Source organism: Perognathus longimembris, chromosome 16 (genome assembly GCF_023159225.1).
Source record: "Perognathus longimembris pacificus isolate PPM17 chromosome 16, ASM2315922v1, whole genome shotgun sequence".
Classification (NCBI taxonomy): Eukaryota; Metazoa; Chordata; class Mammalia; order Rodentia; family Heteromyidae; genus Perognathus; species Perognathus longimembris.
The window spans coordinates 12,835,749-12,853,971 of NC_063176.1; the positions used below are offsets into that span (position 1 = coordinate 12,835,749).

Genomic DNA, 18,223 nt, shown 5'->3' on the forward strand with positions numbered 1-18,223 from the left:
ATACTGTGATAAGTTCCAAGACATAAGTTTAACTGGATTAAAAAAGAAAAGAAAAGTACAGGGTCAGGAGTTTGGTCTAGAGGTAGAGTGCATGCCTAGCATGCACAAAGCCATGAGTTCCATTACTCAGTACCACTTAAACAGAAAAAGACAGAAGTAGCACTGTGGCTCAAGTGGTAGAGTGCTAGCCTTGAGCAGAAAGAGCTCAAGGACAGTGCCCAAGGCCAGAGTTGAAGGCCCAGGACTGCCCCCCCCCCCAAAAAAAGTGCAGGCTGCAGATGTAGCACAGTGGTAATGCATGCATGAAACCCACAGACAGACGGATGAACGACAAGGAAGGAAGGGAAAGGAAGAGAGGGAAAGGAAGAGAGGACAAGGACGGGAGGACAAGGACGAGCAGGAGGTACAGGAAAAAGTATAAAATATTGTATATAGAATGTTATAACTGTCTAGAAAAAGGAAAAATTGAAGCATGGGGACTCTGTCTCATTATGTGTGGGTTGAGTATGTCTAGAAATATATAATGAACTGATAATACTAATTGCCTTTGGAGTGGAAGGGAGAATTGCTGAAAAGAAAGCAGGTGACTCCTAATTGTATACTCTATATTGTATACTCTATATTTCAGCCTTTCCCTGTACTCTATTAAAAGGATTGCTCTGTACTTCTGGAATATTAAGCCATGTAGTTATCTGTTCAAGTATTTAAAATAAAGATGATCACTATAACAGGTATCTTCTCCTTTACATCATCAAAGAATCTATTATTGGTTAAAAACAAATATACTTGATACTTGTTTCTTTAAGAGATTTTTTTTTTTTTTGCCAGTCCTGGGCCTTGGACTCAGGGCCTGAGCGCTGTCCCTGGCTTCTTCCCGCTCAAGGCTAGCACTCTGCCACTTGAGCCACAGCGCCACTTCTGGCCGTTTTCTGTATATGTGGTGCTGGGGAATCGAACCTAGGGCCTCATGTATCCGAGGCAGGCACTCTTGCCACTAGGCTATATCCCCAGCCCCTTTAAGAGATTTCTTGGTAGCTGAAACATGAGACACTGGGAGAACTCCTACAGGGAAACCACCTTAATGAATTCAGTCTTCAAAGATATAGTTTAGCCTTAGGCAATGACATTTATTGAACTTTCTGTCCAGCATTCTCATATAGTATATTTTTCTACCTTTCTCTATCTCCTGTCTCCTCCAAGGACAGAAGAAATTTTCTCTATAAAATAGAAATTTTTCTTCTCACTTATGAAACTCATTTTCAGTCTGGTGCCCTTTTTAGTGCATAATTCTCAAAACCTATAGATACCAGTTTGGGGAGTCTTGGTGCTAGGATTTGATTTAGGTAGGAGAAGACAGGCTATCTAAGCACTGGAACTCACATACAAAGAACTGCATAGCATTTAAAGCTGAACAACACTTCCAAAGAATTCACCAGAGCTGACCTTTACCCAATATCCTGCAAGAGCCTGTATTATATAATCTGTTATATAACCAGAAGTTAGGAGATTTCAATAAGATTATGGCCAGTAAGTAAAGTCATGACTCAAACCAATGTCTTCAAATTATAAAAAGAAGCTCTGGGACAGTGCCCAGGCCCTGAGTTCAAGCCCCAGGACTGGCAAAAAAGAAAAAGGGAAGGAAGGAGGGAGGGAGAGAGGGGAGCGGAGCGAAATGAAAAGAAAAACAGATACGGTGACACTCCCAAAGTCATATTGAATTGAAGGCAAAGAAGTAACCTAGATCATTAAATCAAGTAGAATAGGTCTACAGATAGAGATCTTTTCATAGGGAAAAATAATTTCACTTTTTTTTTTTTTTTGGTCAGCTGTGGGGCTTGAATTCAATGCCTGGGTGCGCTGCCTCTGAGCTCTTTTGCTCAAGGCTAATGCTCTACCACTTTGAACCTCAGCTCCACTTCCTCTTTTTTCTGCTTTTGGCTTTATGACAAGGTATGACAGTAGAAAGATTTGTATTCATTTCTTTTCTCTAAAGACTTAAATGTAGTTTATTTTAGCCTTTCTCAACAGATGAGATCAAACTCTTCAAGATATAAATAAAGGTTTGGAGGATGAACTTGTACCTTTACCTAAACATCCCCTAGTAACTCCACAGAAAGGAAGACAATTCCCAGAAATCTTGGTGTTTCTGCAGCCCACAGGCTGGACTCTCTGGCCAATGTAGACTGTTCACTCCATTATAATCTTAGATGGGTCACAAGTTCTTGCTCTCACAATTCCCACAAGGGCTTGCTACATCACTGTTCAGCAGTTATTCAGCTTTTGTTACCAGAACAATAAAAGGATAAGGCTAATCAAGAGCCTGACTCACAACAGGAATCATAACAGGAGAACCAGGAGTCATGGACCAGTCCAGCCAGCTTTCCAGCACAAGCTGAGCAGGAACTCCAGGGAAGGTTTCAGAAGCTGCCTATCAACAGGCCTACAGACACTAGTGATGAAGTAACCTGTTTTCTGTCTGGACTACTATCAAGTGAGACCTAACTCATTATGGAGACTAATTATAAGAGCTGTTCCCTGCTATGTCATCAATGAATATCAAGAAAGACTCAGATAAAAGTTTGTGTTAGTTTGTCAGCTTCTATGAAAATCTCCTATATTTACACTACTCTGATTTATTCACCATAATGGATGCTTGTCCTAAGTGGGAAAAGATGAACTTTTTTTTTTTTTTTTTGGCTAGTCCTGGGGCTTGGACTCAGGGCCTGAGCACTGTCCCTGGCTTCTTTTTGCTCAAGGCTAGCACTCTGCCACTTGAGCCACAGCGCCACTTCTAGCCATTTTCTGTATATGTGGTGCTGGGGAATCGAACCCAGGGCCTCATGTATATGAGGCAGGCACTCTTGCCACTAGGCCATATCCCCAGCCCAAGACGAACATTTTTGAAACCTACATCAGACATGAAACTGTTTCAGTAGTAAATTACCACTGCCTGTCTTCATTCACTTAGTCTTCAATTACAGTTCAAGATCCTATTGACCAGCAGGAATTAACTCTTCACAAGACCAAGAAAAAAATCACCCATGCATATAATATCAATAACAAGGAAAGGAATGAAAGAAGGGGAATTCTGACAGCAGTATTCAACACATTTGAAAGAGTCACACCCAGCAGCTAGAGAAGCTTGTCACAAGCACAAGACTATCAGCTGACTGCTATTTGATTTTTTTTCTCTACCCACTTCATTCAACCTGTCCAATAGTGACATTTTCTATTAAGAAGTATCAAAGTAGAATATATTTTGTTTAAATGTGCAAAACACAATGAAAATCACTTTCCATGCCTCCAATTATGCCTTCAGAACTCTTTGGTGTTACCTTAGCATAACCCTCTAAATTTGTGATTAATTTTGCATTTGCTAACACCAGTGATCCTAGCCATTATAATAAAGACTAGTAGTAAAACCATGGTCATCTTATCTCTCTGAGTGACTGTGAGGGTAAATTATACCCAAATTTCTATAGCTATTCTTGTCAAGCAATTACCTCGGGAAATCTAAGATCTTCCTTTTCAAATAGAATTAATTCACGTAAAGCAAGTTACATGTTTATACTCATAAATCCTTCTGCTCCCCTAAATCCTGGTGATTTCTAGGAGTCTTTTTTTTTTAGGGGCAGGGGGAGGTTGCTGGAGATAGAACTCAGGGCCTTGCAGAGCCTGAGCCCCAGTCCCTATTATAGTGTTCCTAAAACAGCACAAATAAATTCTTATGAATTCAAATTTCAAGATATGAACCTGTAAAGCACAATTGATTCTGAAGTACTTTCAGTTCCTCTTTCTTGTGTGAAGGGTATACTTCACAGGTTTTCTTCTGCCATCAGAGAGAAATTATTCAGATACATTTGGCAAATACACATATATTTCTCATAAAAACAGCACTATAGTCTTATCTAACTTGCAGAGGAATTTTTAAAACTAAAAGGGTATTAGCAATGTTAAACGCCTATTAGTCCAGATTTTAAGAAAGAAGATTTTAAAATTATATCACATACTCAGCATAATATTTCAAAGATCACAATTAAAAGCCAGCCCAGGCAGAAAAGTCCCTTGTGAGACTCTTATTTCCAATTAAACACTCAAAAACCAGAATTGGCTCTGTGGCTCGAGTGGTAGAATACAAAGAATACTCAGGGACAACACCAGGCCCTCAGTTCAAGCTCCACAACCAACAACAACAACAACAAAAAGAGAAGACAACTTCTATCCCTGATGTACAATGCAATGATGATTCGGAATGTTCCTCTATGCACTAGCACCATCTGACACTGTGGCCACTCCTAGGTATACCACATGACTCTATTGTATTTATGGAATCCTCTTCCACTTCTGAGTACCTGAAAACATTCTGGTGAAAAGAAAAAAAAATGAAAACAAAACAAAACAAAACAGAAAAACCAAAACACTGCTCATCTATATGCTCAACTAAGCCTTGCAACTACCAACAAGCCACCTAGGAGCAAAAGGTGAGTTGGAAGTTTCTTTCACTGCCACATGACTCAAGCAAATAGATACCTTGTGAGCAGTTTGGAGCCAAATCCTTATGGTGCAAATTCCTGCAAATAATTCACTTTTACCCTTGAGGTTGGCCCAAGACCTTAAAATTTTTTGGAAACCAAATACAATGTCATAAATAACACTTCTATTTTCAAGACTGTAAAAGGAGGAAAAAAATGAGATATAGGTCTGACTAGATATGAATTCCAATGGAACAGAAAATAAATTCCATCATTGTATAAAATAATTGTTTTAACCAAACAACTCAGCATTAATAATGTTAATTCTTGGGCTGGAAATGTGGCTTAGTGGTATAGTGCTTGCCTAGCATGCATGAAGCCCTTGGTTCGATTCCTTAGTGCCACATAAACAGAAAAGGCCAGAAATGGTGCTGTGGCTCAAGTGGTAGAGTGCTATCCTTGAGCAAAAAGAAGCCAGGGACAGTGCTCAGGCCCTGAGTTCAAGCCCCAGGACTGGCAAAAAAAAAAAAAAAAAAAAAAAAGAGGAATGTTAATTCTACAGAAAGTTAAGATAAGAGGAAAAACAGGTTTGAAAATGTTTTCTGAAGCTTAAAGCATCACGAGAATAAAAATGATTAAATTCTATCAAAACATTGCAACATAATAAAAAGCTGAAATATTGATTCATACAAAAAGGTTTTTTGGGTTTTTTTTAATGGTGTGGCCCTAAATAACTAGTTGGGAATCTAGTTGGGGATCAGACTAACAAAAGTGGGAAATACCTATGGTTCTAATACTGCATCTAAGAATGTCAGAGAATAATTTTAAACATAATCTGTGACTGTTGTATAGCTTAACAGTTGAGAATGAGGTCCAGAAAAGCCAAGGGACTTACCCAGGGATACAAGCTCCTGGGTAGCAGTGCCAAGGATCAGAACCATTACTCTCTCCTATACCCAGGTACTCCTTCATGATAAGATAAAGTAGATGTATTATACAAGGGAAATCCTTATCTGAACACTCAAATGTGTTTTTCTAATACACAATATTATTCATTACCTCTTCTCCTACAAACAGATCTCTATGTGGATAACATGTGACCCAACTCTTGTAAACTGACTTCCCTACTTCTCCCTAACCCTCTTCTAACTTTCCAGTCAACTTAGTAGGCTTTTATCCTATATGGACAATTTACCACTTTACTATGTTTCTACAAAGATATTTTTACATGACAAAGTAAATTCAGATTATTTTTAACTGAACCAATAAACATAGAACAAACAGTTTGTGAAATACTTTATTTTTATTTTTGCAGCACCTGGAGCTTTGAACTAAGGGCCTGGGTGCTGTTTCTCAGCTTTTGGGTTCAAGGCTAGGTAGTACTCTACCACTTGAGCCACAGCTCCACCTCCAGCTTTTTGATGGCTAACTGGAGAAACAAGTCTCATGCCCAGGCTGGCTTCAAACTAAAATCTTCAGGTCTTAGCCTCCTGATTAGCTAAGATTACAAGCATAAGTCACAAGCTACTACTGAGACATTCTAATTTTCAAAACACTTCTTAGGCACTGGTGGCTTATGCCTGAAATCCCAGCTACTCAGGAGCCTGAAATCTGAGGATCACAGTTTAAAGCCAGCCTGAGAAGGAAAGTCTGTGAGATTCTTATCACCAATTAACTACTCAAAGCACCAAAAGTGGAGCTGTGGCTCAAAGTGGTAGAGCCCTAGCCTTGAGCAAAAAATGCTCAGGGAGAATGCCCAGGCCTTGAATTCAAACCCCATGACTGACACACACACACACACACACACAAAATTTAGACTTACATTCATACTCTCATTCATGAGAATCAGAACTTAATTCTGGCTCACATTACTATTAGTTGGCATAAGGTTTTAGAACAGAATGCACTCCTCAGGTTTTTCCGTTCTTTTGAGATGGAATGAAATTCTTTGCCAATAAGTGTTTCAATTATTACTACTGAAATTAGTGAATTCTTCAAAACTGGATGGACTAGACAGAAAGATGGACAGATAGACAATAATATTTTTTTATAGACAAGCTCCACTGTTAAAATTAGTTCATCCTAATACATCCTTGCCAGGAAAAGGATTTTCCAGGGCAGGCATGGGCTCTCCCTCAGCACCCTCCATCCACCCACCAGGCAGACTATGAAGTGAGAATCCTGTCTAGTGCTCCACCTCCTCCTAGCCATGGAGGTATTTCAAGACTGCAACTTCTTTCCCCACAAATGCAAATACCTATCCTTCAATCTTCAACAAAGGACACATACCTATTTCTTGCAAGTTGATTACAGCAGAGGTAATGAAAATTTAAGAAGAAAGCAGTTGGGCAGCAGAATCTTGTTACTTTTTAAAATATCCATTTGTACACCCATTTGTAAAGGAAAGGGCTTGTATCTGTACACTACCAATGAATGATCCTTTTTCTCCTACTTAGAGGTGTTCTTGAAAAAAATTTTCAAATCAATTTACCTCCCAGTATCTAGTGTGTTGGAAATTTCTCTAAGACGCTGAAACAGAACTGAAGTTTCAAACCTGTTATCAAATTGTGTGTGATGGGTGCCCCTTCCTACATTAGTACCTTTCCAAACCTTTGAGATGAAAAGCCTCTTGTAAATCCTCCCAACACCGGTATCACTCACACATCTGGCCAAATCTTGCTGGGCTGTGGTTTTTGCTGTGCTGCCACACATCTCTTGAGTTGCTTAATGTTCTTCTGGTTTACTCTGACCATCAACATGGACTTGGACACAAGCCTTTAAGTTCCTTTGCTATCTGAAGAATATTCTGCAGTGACCAGCAGATCTACATGATCACCCCCTATACAGTACACATAAAGCAAGCAACTTGGCAACAGCCTATTAATTTCCTCTTTTAGAAGATTTAAGAGAAAAAAAAAAAAAGGAACATCCACTTGTTACATAAATTAAACTCAGATAATTTTGGAAGTCAGATGCATGCATCACATTATAAAACATGCTCTCAGCAAACCCATTATAAACAGACAAGTACAAATCCCACTTCCTACTTTTGTTCCTAAGCTTGTACTCAGCAAAAGACCAAACACTCAACGGGTTGGAGCAGCTTAGACTGACTCAGTCCATCTGTGCTCCCTAGCTGGAGATTATGTAGTCATCAATTAAATGGTCACAAGACTTATTCATGTCTCTAAGCAAATGCAGTAACTTGCCTTCAGCTGCAAGGTTGTTCTGACATTGGCCACACCACCACCCTCTTAATGGCTCTCATGTGAGCAAGTGTCAGCTGACAGATCTTACGCTGCAACCTTGCAAAACTCTACCCATATCAAGTGAGGGATGGCAGCCCATGACAGCTAAAATGTAGGGCTTAATATACAAAAGGTGACATGAGGGCAGGGGAAGCAGAGGAGGAGAAGTATCGTTGCCTTAGTATGAGAAAAATTAACATGGGAAATCAGTAACAATATTGAAGTCACTAATAGGAGAGACCATAAACACTCAAAACTCTTGCTCTGAAATCCTAGTCAGGCAAGCCGAAGAAGACTTGAGCTACTAGAACACTAGTACAAAAGTAGTTCAATTTTGACTTTTGACTCTAACATAGAAACTATCTGAAAAATGAGAATAATGCTAGAGAATCAATCTGATGGTGTAGGTTCACAGAGGGGGGAAGAAAATCCCTTTAGAAGAAAAAAAAAGTTTTGGTTTTTTTTGAGGCTATCACAAAAGGAGTTGCTTTCCTGATTTCATCCTTGCTCTTCCCATTGCTGGCATACAGAAACACCATTGATTTCTTTGATAATTTATTTTATATCCTGCTACTTTGCCAAAGTTTTGGATCTGCTCGAGTAGCCTGGTAGTAGAGTCTGTGGGACTCTTTAAACACAGGATCATGTCATTTGCAAAGATATCAAGTTTTACTTCATCTTTCCCTATTTGGATCTCCTTTATATTTGCATCTTGCCTTATTGTTCTGGCTAGGAATTCCAGTACCATACTGAAAAGGAGTGGAGAGAGCGGACATCTTTGTCTTGCTCCCGATTTGAAAGGAAATGGCTTTAACTTTTCTCCATCAAGTATAATGCTAGCTGTAGGTTTGTCATACACAGCCTTAGTTATATTCAGGAATGTTCCATGGATTCCTAGTTTCTCCAGAGCTTTCATCATGAGTGGGTGTTGGATCTTGTCAAATGCTTTTTCTGTGTCTATGAAAATAATCGTGTGGTTCTTGCCCTTGCTCCTATTGATATGATGTTATAACCTTAACCAAAGAAGGGAAAGACCTCTATGATAAAAACTTTAAAAACCTGAAAAAGGCAATTAAAAACAGAACTAAAGAAGTAGAAAAACCTTCCATGCTCCTGGATTGGGAGGATTGTGAAAATGGTAATACTCCCAAAGGCTATCTACAAATCCAATGCAATACCCATTAATATCCCAACACCATTCTTTAATGAAATAAAGGAAGCAATCCAAAACTTCATATGGAACAATAAAAGACCTTGAATAGCAAAAATAACCTTTAGCAGGAAGAACAGTGCTGGAAGAATATCAGTACCAAACTTCAAGCTCTATTACAAAGCAACAGTAATAAAAACATCTCTGTATAGGCACAAGAACAGGCCTGACGACCAGTGGAATAGAATGAAGACCCAGAAATGAGCCTACAGATTTATGGCCACATAATCTTTGATAAGGGAGCCAAAAAAAAAAAAAATAGAATGGAAGAAAGACAGCTTCTTCAACAAATGGTGCTGGCAAAATTGGCTCAACTCCTGTAAAAAACTGAAGCTAGACCCTTGTATATCACCCTGCACCAGAATCAATTCCAAATGGATCAAGAACCTTGAGATAAAAGCAGATACCCTAAAAACATTGCAGGAAGGGATAGGAGAAACACTAGGACTCTTTGGCACAAGTCGAAACTTCCTTAATAAAGACTCAGAAACACAATAAAGCAAAGAAAGGTTGAAAAAATGGGATTGCATCAAACTGCAGAGCTTCTGCATGGCAAAGGCCATAGCTTGCAAGATAAATAGGAAGCCCACAGCCTGAGAGAAGATCTTCACTGGGCACACAAGAGACAAGGGCCTCATATCTAAAATACACTTAAAACTCAAAAAATTATGAGAATGACCAAGAAACACATGAAGGGCTGGGGATATAGCCTAGTGGCAAGAGTGCCTGCCTCGGATACACGAGGCCCTAGGTTCGATTCCCCAGCACCACATATACAGAAAACGGCCAGAAGTGGCGCTGTGGCTCAAGTGGCGGAGTGCTAGCCTTGAGCGGGAAGAAGCCAGGGACAGTGCTCAGGCCCTGAGTCCAAGGCCCAGGACTGGCCAAAAAAAAAAAAAAAAGAAACACATGAAGTGCTCAACATCCCTGGTCATCAACACTGAGATTCTACCTCACCCCAGTAAGAATGTCCATTATCAAGAAAACTAACAACAATAGCTGCTGACAGGGATGTGGCCAAAAGAGAACACTACTACGCTGTTGGTGGGAGTGTAAACTTGTTCAACCACTCTGGAAAGCAGTGTGGAGGTTTCTCAAAAAGCTAAATATAGGGTTGGGAATATGGCCTAGTGGTAGAGTGCTTGCCTCGATACATGAAGCCCTGGGTTCAATTCCTCTGTTCCACATATATAGAAAAAGCCAAAAGTGAAGCTGTGGCTCAAGTGGTAGAGTGCTAGCCTTGAGCAAAAAGAAACCAGGAACAGTGCTCATGCCCTGAGTTCAAGCCCCAGAACTGGCAAAAAAAGAAGTAAAAAAAGCTAAATATAAAGTTTCCCTATCACCTAATAATCCCATTTCTGGGCATTTACCCAAACAAAGACAAATTAAAGCTATCGCACAACCATGTTCATAGAGTATTATTTGCCATAGCTAAAATATGGTATCAACCCAGATGCCCTTCAGTAGATGAATGGATCAAGAAATTATGGTATATATACACAATAGAATTCTACGCTTTTATCAGAAAAAATGGCAATGGAAAGACTTAGAAAAAAAACATACTAAATGAAGTGAGCCATACCCAAAGAAACATAAACCCTATGGTATCCCTTACTGGTAATAATTAGTATATGTCTAGGATAGTCCTAGCAGATGATCATAATATCTCAGTAGCTATGTATGTATGACCAAATCAGATAAAGCTAAGTGAAATGATCTCCAATGTATGGAAACAAGTGGTTTATCATTGATACTGTTATTTTCAACGTACTATGTGAAATTATTTCTTTTTTCTTCTGTTCATCTTCCCTATGATTTAGCCCCCGTTGTCACTGTATTTGATTCTGGTACCCTGGATATTTTATATATGTCTGTCTGAATTAGGGAAGGGAAGGGAAGGGGAAAATTAAAATGGTGAGACAAAGGGTAAAAGGCAAAGCAATGCAACAGCAATACTTACAAGACAATATGTTATAAACTAGCTGTACAACTTCGGGGTAAGGGGAAGAATTGGAGAGAAAGAAAGATGGGAGAAAAATGAGGGAGGGGCTAACAAGTTGGACAAGAAATCTACTCACTACATATCTAGCTGTAACCCCTCTGTACTTCACCTTTGACAATAAAAATAAAATAAAATAGTAAATAAAGAAGAAATAAAATTTACAGATCCCTAGACTTAAGTCAAAATTGCAAACAAAAACCTAACCTACAAGACATGGGCTCAATTCCTTTTTTAAAAAATTTTCTTTAGTTGTACAGTCATTCCTCACTATTGTTGTAGTTCATTTATTGATGCTTCACTTTATCATGGTTTTGTTTTGTTTTTTTTCATTGTGATCCATTGCCTATCTCAGGAGATACATTCCAAAGACCTCCCCAATAGGTAATTTAGCCACAAATCAGATTTTTTTTTACATTCTTCAGAGGTGTTAATGTTATAAATATTCATCTCTTACCCAGGCATAGACTACTTTACATAAGAATAATAAATAGTGGCCACATGCTTACAAAAGACACTAGGATGAACTAAAGGACTACATTCAGAAAGCATTCTTTTAAATACGGTTGAAGAGGTAGACTCACTTTGTCTTGTCCAAAGACCTAGGTTTGATTCCTAGAACCATAAAAGACACCAACCACTTCACCCACACACAACCACAACCCCATCCTCCCCCCCTCCCCCCCCCTGCACATACACACAAAAGAAAGCTCCTAAACAGAAACGAAGCCCTTTTGTGTGCCTCCTTTCTTCAGGCTGCCATCTTTCAACACTTCCTATGTGCCAGTTGTGGTTCTCTTTAAAATTCAGTCAGCACATTTCCTTGATAAAGTAATGTTTAAACTTCAGCTCATAAACACTATTGGGCCTACACCCAGGTCTGTGATTCAACAGTTCTGGGGTAGAGTTTGAGAGCTCACATTTCTATCAAGCTCTAGGATGTTGTTGCCACTGGCTGAGAACTAGACAATGTGAGAATCACTTCCTGAAGTAAAAATTCAACCTTTCCCATGACCTAGGCCACTGTCCCTTGAATATCTCCATAAATGTTTTAAAGACACCTAACATATATTGTGATGGTCTTATGATTCTAACTAGATAATACAAATTCTTTGACATTCATCTTTGTGCCAAAAACAGGTTTTTCATATGGAAGATGACTAACAGGGCTTCCTGATTGTTTTAGCAACACTGGATATTTGCATGAAAACCCACAGACATAAGTTGTTCTGTGAAAGAGGCTGAGACATGTTCTGAGGGGAAGAGGTTGTGCACTCCCATTCTATACATAGTCCATTCCTTTACTACAGCCAAGTTCTAACAGACACATTAAGCATTTGTGGTTACTTTAATCTGTATGACTCACATGCCATTCCCTGTTATTCTATTCAATAACCTTTATTTCTACAATTTCAAACACCTGATATGCAAAACCACCACAAGGAATACAGCTAACAGTAGGTATGTTGAGATTTACAGAGCTCAAAAGTCTCAACCTAATCCTCCTATTTTTTAAACAAAAAAATGTTTAGCACCTTTAAGTAGTTGTACAAAAGAGTTGCCATTTAACAAAGCAGTTTATAAATACAATGCACCTTGACTAATGTCACCTCTTTCAATATCCTCACCCATCCCTCCCAACATATCCCTCCCATTAGTTAATTTTTATAGGATATACATTGAATTCTTGACTGAATGCCCCTATTTTTAAAACATGTTTTTCCTGAAATGGAGTCATACACATATACAGGCACTCGCTATGATTCATGATCAAACTGGGTTGGGTATCCTACTCTTAACTATTAAACAGTATGTATATTTTATCACCAACTTTATTTATGGCCCTGCTCACCACCAAGTTCTCTACTTCCCTTTCATACATTCTTCATCCGCCTTGCATCTCAGAAAATAATTTTGGCTATACAAAGTTACACATCAAAGAAAAGTGCTTGCAACCACTGACTAGACACCCACATTCCACCTGCAGTTTCACAAGTTGGAATGTCTGCTACTGTCTTTCACAGTACAGATGAGCTTTGGGAGATGTTGGAAGGCAGGGCCAGAGAGTAAAGAAATATGACGAACCCATGTGTTACCTGTAAGGAAGGGAGACCTGTAAGGAAGGGGTAGAGGGCTGTTTTGGTTTTTTTGCTCTTGGGCATTAAATCCAAGTCCTCATAAATGCTATGCATGCACTTCAATACTGAACTACACTTGCCGCCCTTCAATTCTTTAAACTGCAATTTGAATTGTCTCCATTCCCATATCACAGGTACTGACTGAGTGGTCCTACAAAGGATGACAAGTTAATATCAAGTACAACACTGTTTTCTCTTGTGGACTCCTGTCCAAATCCATCTAACACAGTGTGCCTGGACCCACCTCCAGGACTATATACTGAGAAAGGCCATTTCCATGCCTGTGTTAGAATTGGGAAAATAAAATCAGGCAAGTTTCAAAGTCACTATTGGGGTGTATTATTGCATTCCCCTGACCTTTACTCCTCAGGGGATAAAAGCAAAAAATTCCAATGTATAATGAAAAATTAACTCAAAAGCTACAATCGACCCACATTGAGTTTGAAAAGGAAAAAAAAAGAAACTAAGCCCTAAAACCAAATTAGTCTTTCTACAAGTACTTTCATCTGCCAATGCACATTACCTTAATATGATAAAAAGAAAAATAAATGCAAAAGAGGGAGTAACAGGGTTTATGACCTTCTCTGTTAAGGTCATTCCCTCTTTTCCACACCCAAGAGCATCTGATAACAATTCCTTCTACCTGTGTTTTTCAGAGAGTAATCCCCAAAAGGAAAGAGGGAACAGTTGTACAACATTTTTTCTTGATGTCAGCACTGGTGCTGTGAAGATCATGTACTTTATAATTCAGTATGAAGGTAACTTAAGAAAATAAACAAATAAGCTCTTATATTATACTAGAGCAAGTCAGGGAGAGAATTTCTTGATGGGAAGACAGATCTAGGATTGGAACCAAGCATTGATACATGGCTATCCTTAGAAATATGATGAGGGGCAAATGGCTTCTAACAGCTAAGTAGAGCCCATCTGCACAATGCCAGTTCAGTGTATAATCAGAATATAATATGCCTTCCCTACAACTCATCTGACAGGCTCCGTATTCAGGAAACCTGGCAATATGTAAGTTCAGCTACACCAGGTAGATAATAACTAGACTCGGGCTGGGAATATGGCCTAGTGGCAAGAGTGCTTGCCTCCTACACATGAAGCTCTCGGTTCGATTCCCCAGCACCACATATATGGAAAACGGCCAGAAGGGGTGCTGTGGCTCAGGTGGCAGAGTGCTAGCCTTGAGCGGGAAGAAGCCAGGGACAGTGCTCAGGCCCTGAGTCCAAGGCCCAGGACTGGCAAAAAAGAAATAGCTAGACTCACAGAGTGCTTATTTTGCATGCCAGGCATTGTTATATGTGCTTCTTTTAATTGAAGGAGGTAGGTAGTAGTGATATCTTTTTTTACAAATGAGAATGAAGCACAGAAAGGTGAAAGAACTAATCTGAGTTATATGATGTATCTGTGGCAGGGCCAGGTCTTAAATCCACATATTACTGCTCATGAGTGGGTCCACTATGCACTCTCACTGTTCTGCCGAGATGTGTACACCAGGGCCTGCCATCTGTGGATAGATTTGGCAGGTAGCTAAGAAGGCTATCACCAACTGATAGGCAACTTCTTTCTCCATCACCTTGAACCCTATGCCACTTAGAAGATTGGGATTTGCTCTAATTCAGTTCTCTGAGAACAAGGCTCGAGTCATGTGCCTTGTGGGTGACTCAGTCTCTTGTCAGGCACTATGTCAGGAACCTTGCCCTGGGTCTCCTGTAAACAATCCTGTGCAGAAGCCAAGCACAGCTACCACCCCCAGGGACGCCAGCTCCACTTTCCACCTGACCTGTCCTGCTCAGCCCTCAGCTAAGGCCAGACTCCTTAGCAGGGATTTCTTTCATTTTTTTAAAAATCCATACAAAGTTAGCTTAAATGTACATTACAATCAACCAGTATTGCTGCTTTGATTTAAAAAGGAAATGTTTATATTTTGACTTTGAGAAAAAAATATTTAAAAATAAAATCAAAATACTTATTCTATATTTGCTTTTGTAAAACCACGTTATAAAAGCATATAAATAAATTTGAATCTTTCTTTTTTTTGCCTGGCATTGGGGTTTGGACTCAGGGCTTTGGGCTTGGTAGGCAGGCACACTGCCACTTGAGCCACTTTTCCAGTCCCTTTCTGCTCGTTATTTTTTATTTTTTAGCAATATCAAAGCTTTGAACTCAAAACCTCACACTCACTAGGGCAGGTGCTCTATGGCTAAACCATACCTCCAGCCCTTTTCTGCACTGGTTATTTTTTAGATTAGATCTTGCTTCTTGCCCAGGTGTGCACCTGGACCATGGCCTACCTATTGTAAGTTTCCAATCATAGCTGCAATGACAGAGGCCACCATGCCCACCTTCTTCAGATGAGACAGTCTCATAGGCTTTTTTGCCCAACTGGCCTCAAACTGCAATTCTCCCAATCTCAGCCTCCCCAAAGGGTAGTAAGACAGGCATGCCATACCATGATTGACTTATTTATTTTTGGCAGCACTAGCACTTGAACCTGGGGCTTCAAACTTGTTCCACTTGCTTGGCTCATCTAGCATTCTACCACTTGAGTCACACCTCCAACTGCTTTTTACTTGTTATTTTGGAAACAAAGTCTCAAGTTCATTTTATTTTTTTTCCTTCAGTATAATGGCTGTCATTAATATTTGTATAAGGTAGTAAAAGTATATACACCTTCAGCTAGTTACTCTCTTAAAGTCTCTAAAAGCAAAACTCCACTATTTCCCTTTATGTAGAGACTTCAATACAATATACCTAATAATGAAAGTAATTTTTAAATGACACAAGTTAACTTTTTTTTAAAGTGTTATTCAAAGTTTATGAGACCAAGTATCAACAGGCTAACAATATAGGGATATGGGGGAAAGATAATAATCTGGGAGGTCACCAATAATTATGAATGAGATGGCTGCCTCAGGATGAGAGCTGTGATTTTAACTGTTTCTTATCAACTTCAACTAGAAGGGGCCCAGTGAGACCTGCTAACCACAAGTATCCTAAGAGTCAGAAGTGTAATGCTCATCTGACCTCAGAAGAAAGGGGCCCTCAGTAAAATGACTGTTCTTTCTGCAGTTAACCAGCAATTTAGATAAGACTTGCTTGGTGTTTAACTTTCTCTCTAAGGTCCAGTACCAGATCTCAATCTTCCATATACAGGATTTTTAGAACCTATTCCCATGTTTCACTGAAATTAAAAAAGGCCATCCACTTATGTTTAGGGTTTCCAAAAGTTAGAAAACATTAGCAACCAGATATTATATTACTTTTAAAGTTTAACTCTGATGTCAAGCCTGGTTGTCATCAGTATTTGGACCTTAGCAAAGGTATCAGTAGTCCAAACCTACTTAGGAAGTTGGGAGCTGAGCTACTGTTGGGCTGGGGCCATCATCTCAGGAATCATTCACAAATCCTTCATTTTTCTGCAGATCATGTGAGCAGGGTGCAGTTACAGAGTAAAGTAGAAGGTGCTCTGGAAGACTGTCAGATATTCTTAACAGTTTTCAGTGTTCCTATTCATTCTCCCCACTGAAACTATCATCATTCTTACAGGACTTATATATTTAGGAAAAATGTTTGAGAATAAAGAAGTTCCTACTTCAGAGTCCTTTCATTTGGCAGTATATCTACATGGAATCAAACTTCTCTGTTGATGTTTTTGAGGCAGCCTAGATTAGTTGGCATGCAATATAGAATTCTAATTAAAGGCTAAGATGCTGGTAATACTGAGAAGCAGCAGTTCACATACAGCTAAAAGCTTTAACCATGCTGAGCATGAAAGCCCTCTGTGCTAGCCTTCTCGTTCTTCTTAATCCTCTTCATGATCCCACATTTTTTGTTCTATTCAGGTAAACTGTGCACTCCAGTGTCTCACACTGTACTGTCCTCAAGTCTTCCTAGAGCACACGTTTCTTGTGAAAAGCTCTCTTTTACGTTAATAACATCCCCACTTCCCCAGTATTATGCATAGAACCCAGGATTTTTTCCTATTCTAGGCAAGCACTCTGACACTAAGCTATGCAGCTCTTGGATTTTTTTTATTTATTATGTAGCTCAAGCTAGCCCTGAACTTCCTCCTGCCTCAGCCTCTCAAGTGCTGGGAACAGCATTGTGCACCACCATATGCAACTCCTTTGTAACATTTTTAAGCATTTATAATTTTTTAACATTTATAATATGGAGATACATCTAACTTGATTCACAAAAAAAACCCTCAAATTGTAAATGGCATCACACAAACAATACTATTATTTTAATTATAGCCATTAGGGTAATTTTGGTATCACTAGTAGCTATTCACTAGTCTGTTGCAAGTAAACAAATCACAAAATGAGATTAAACAAAGATAAAGAGCATCTGATACCCTTTTACAATTCATAAAGGCATCCCATTGTTTTTGCAGAGCAACTTATTACCTTATCTCTAAAATCATCATCCTTTCAAATATTTGATATACATACCAGATCCAGTTCAGGATGCTCATGATCATGAAAAACATTAAACAAAACTTGTCTCCATGAGGCTTATGCTTATAGTCATATAAGCTAGGAACCAGTAATTTAGAAAAGATCCCAATGAAAATGGTAAATTCCAAAGATAAAGTAGAGTATGGTAAGCAATAGAAGCTGAGAGGGTAAGGGAGATTTACCTAATTATTCACCTTATCCTATGGAGATTAAAGACTTGGATTTTTTCTTTAATCCTACAAGCCTTAGCATCTCACATTCATTGGTATAAATATTGCAAACAGGATAAACAAAAATTGAAATGAGTATGCTAACTTCAAGAGGCAATCATGTAGCAGGAACCCTAGTGTTTCAGAAAAGTCTCACTCGAAGTACCTAGAGAACTATGGCACACTACAAGGACATAAAGGCCAGGTGGGAAGTTTCATCTGGTTCATGTTCCACTCCTGGCACACTCCTGAGATGGGAGCTTCCACCACAACTCACTGTTCCGCTCTAAGCCAAGTCCTTATAACTGCCATCCACTAGATCCTAGTCTGCCTGGTATAAATACATACAACGGGACAGTTGACAATGAAACAGAACAATAGAGTTGATGAGACTTAAGAAAATTAGTTTAGATCTTATGGAATGCGTTGATACTTTTTTGTACAGCCCCAGAATCCCAGCACTCAGGAGGTAGAAGTG

At 39.2% G+C, this 18,223-nt stretch overlaps 1 protein-coding gene across 4 annotated transcripts in view; it reads right to left on the reverse strand.

The window, feature by feature from the left end:
- Positions 1-18,223, reverse strand: part of Fnip2 (folliculin interacting protein 2) — a 106,990-nt gene that overhangs the window by 67,384 nt on the left and 21,383 nt on the right. For 2 of the 4 annotated variants that reach the window (XM_048364728.1, XM_048364727.1), the window contains exon 1: positions 7,027-8,263. The exons of the other annotated variants lie outside the window; for them this stretch is intronic. In XM_048364728.1, coding sequence (XP_048220685.1) covers positions 7,027-7,184 — 158 coding nt within the window. In that variant the 5' untranslated portion in view covers positions 7,185-8,263. Of the gene's footprint in view, positions 1-7,026; positions 8,264-18,223 lie in introns of those variants that run through there. 4 annotated transcript variants of the gene reach the window in all.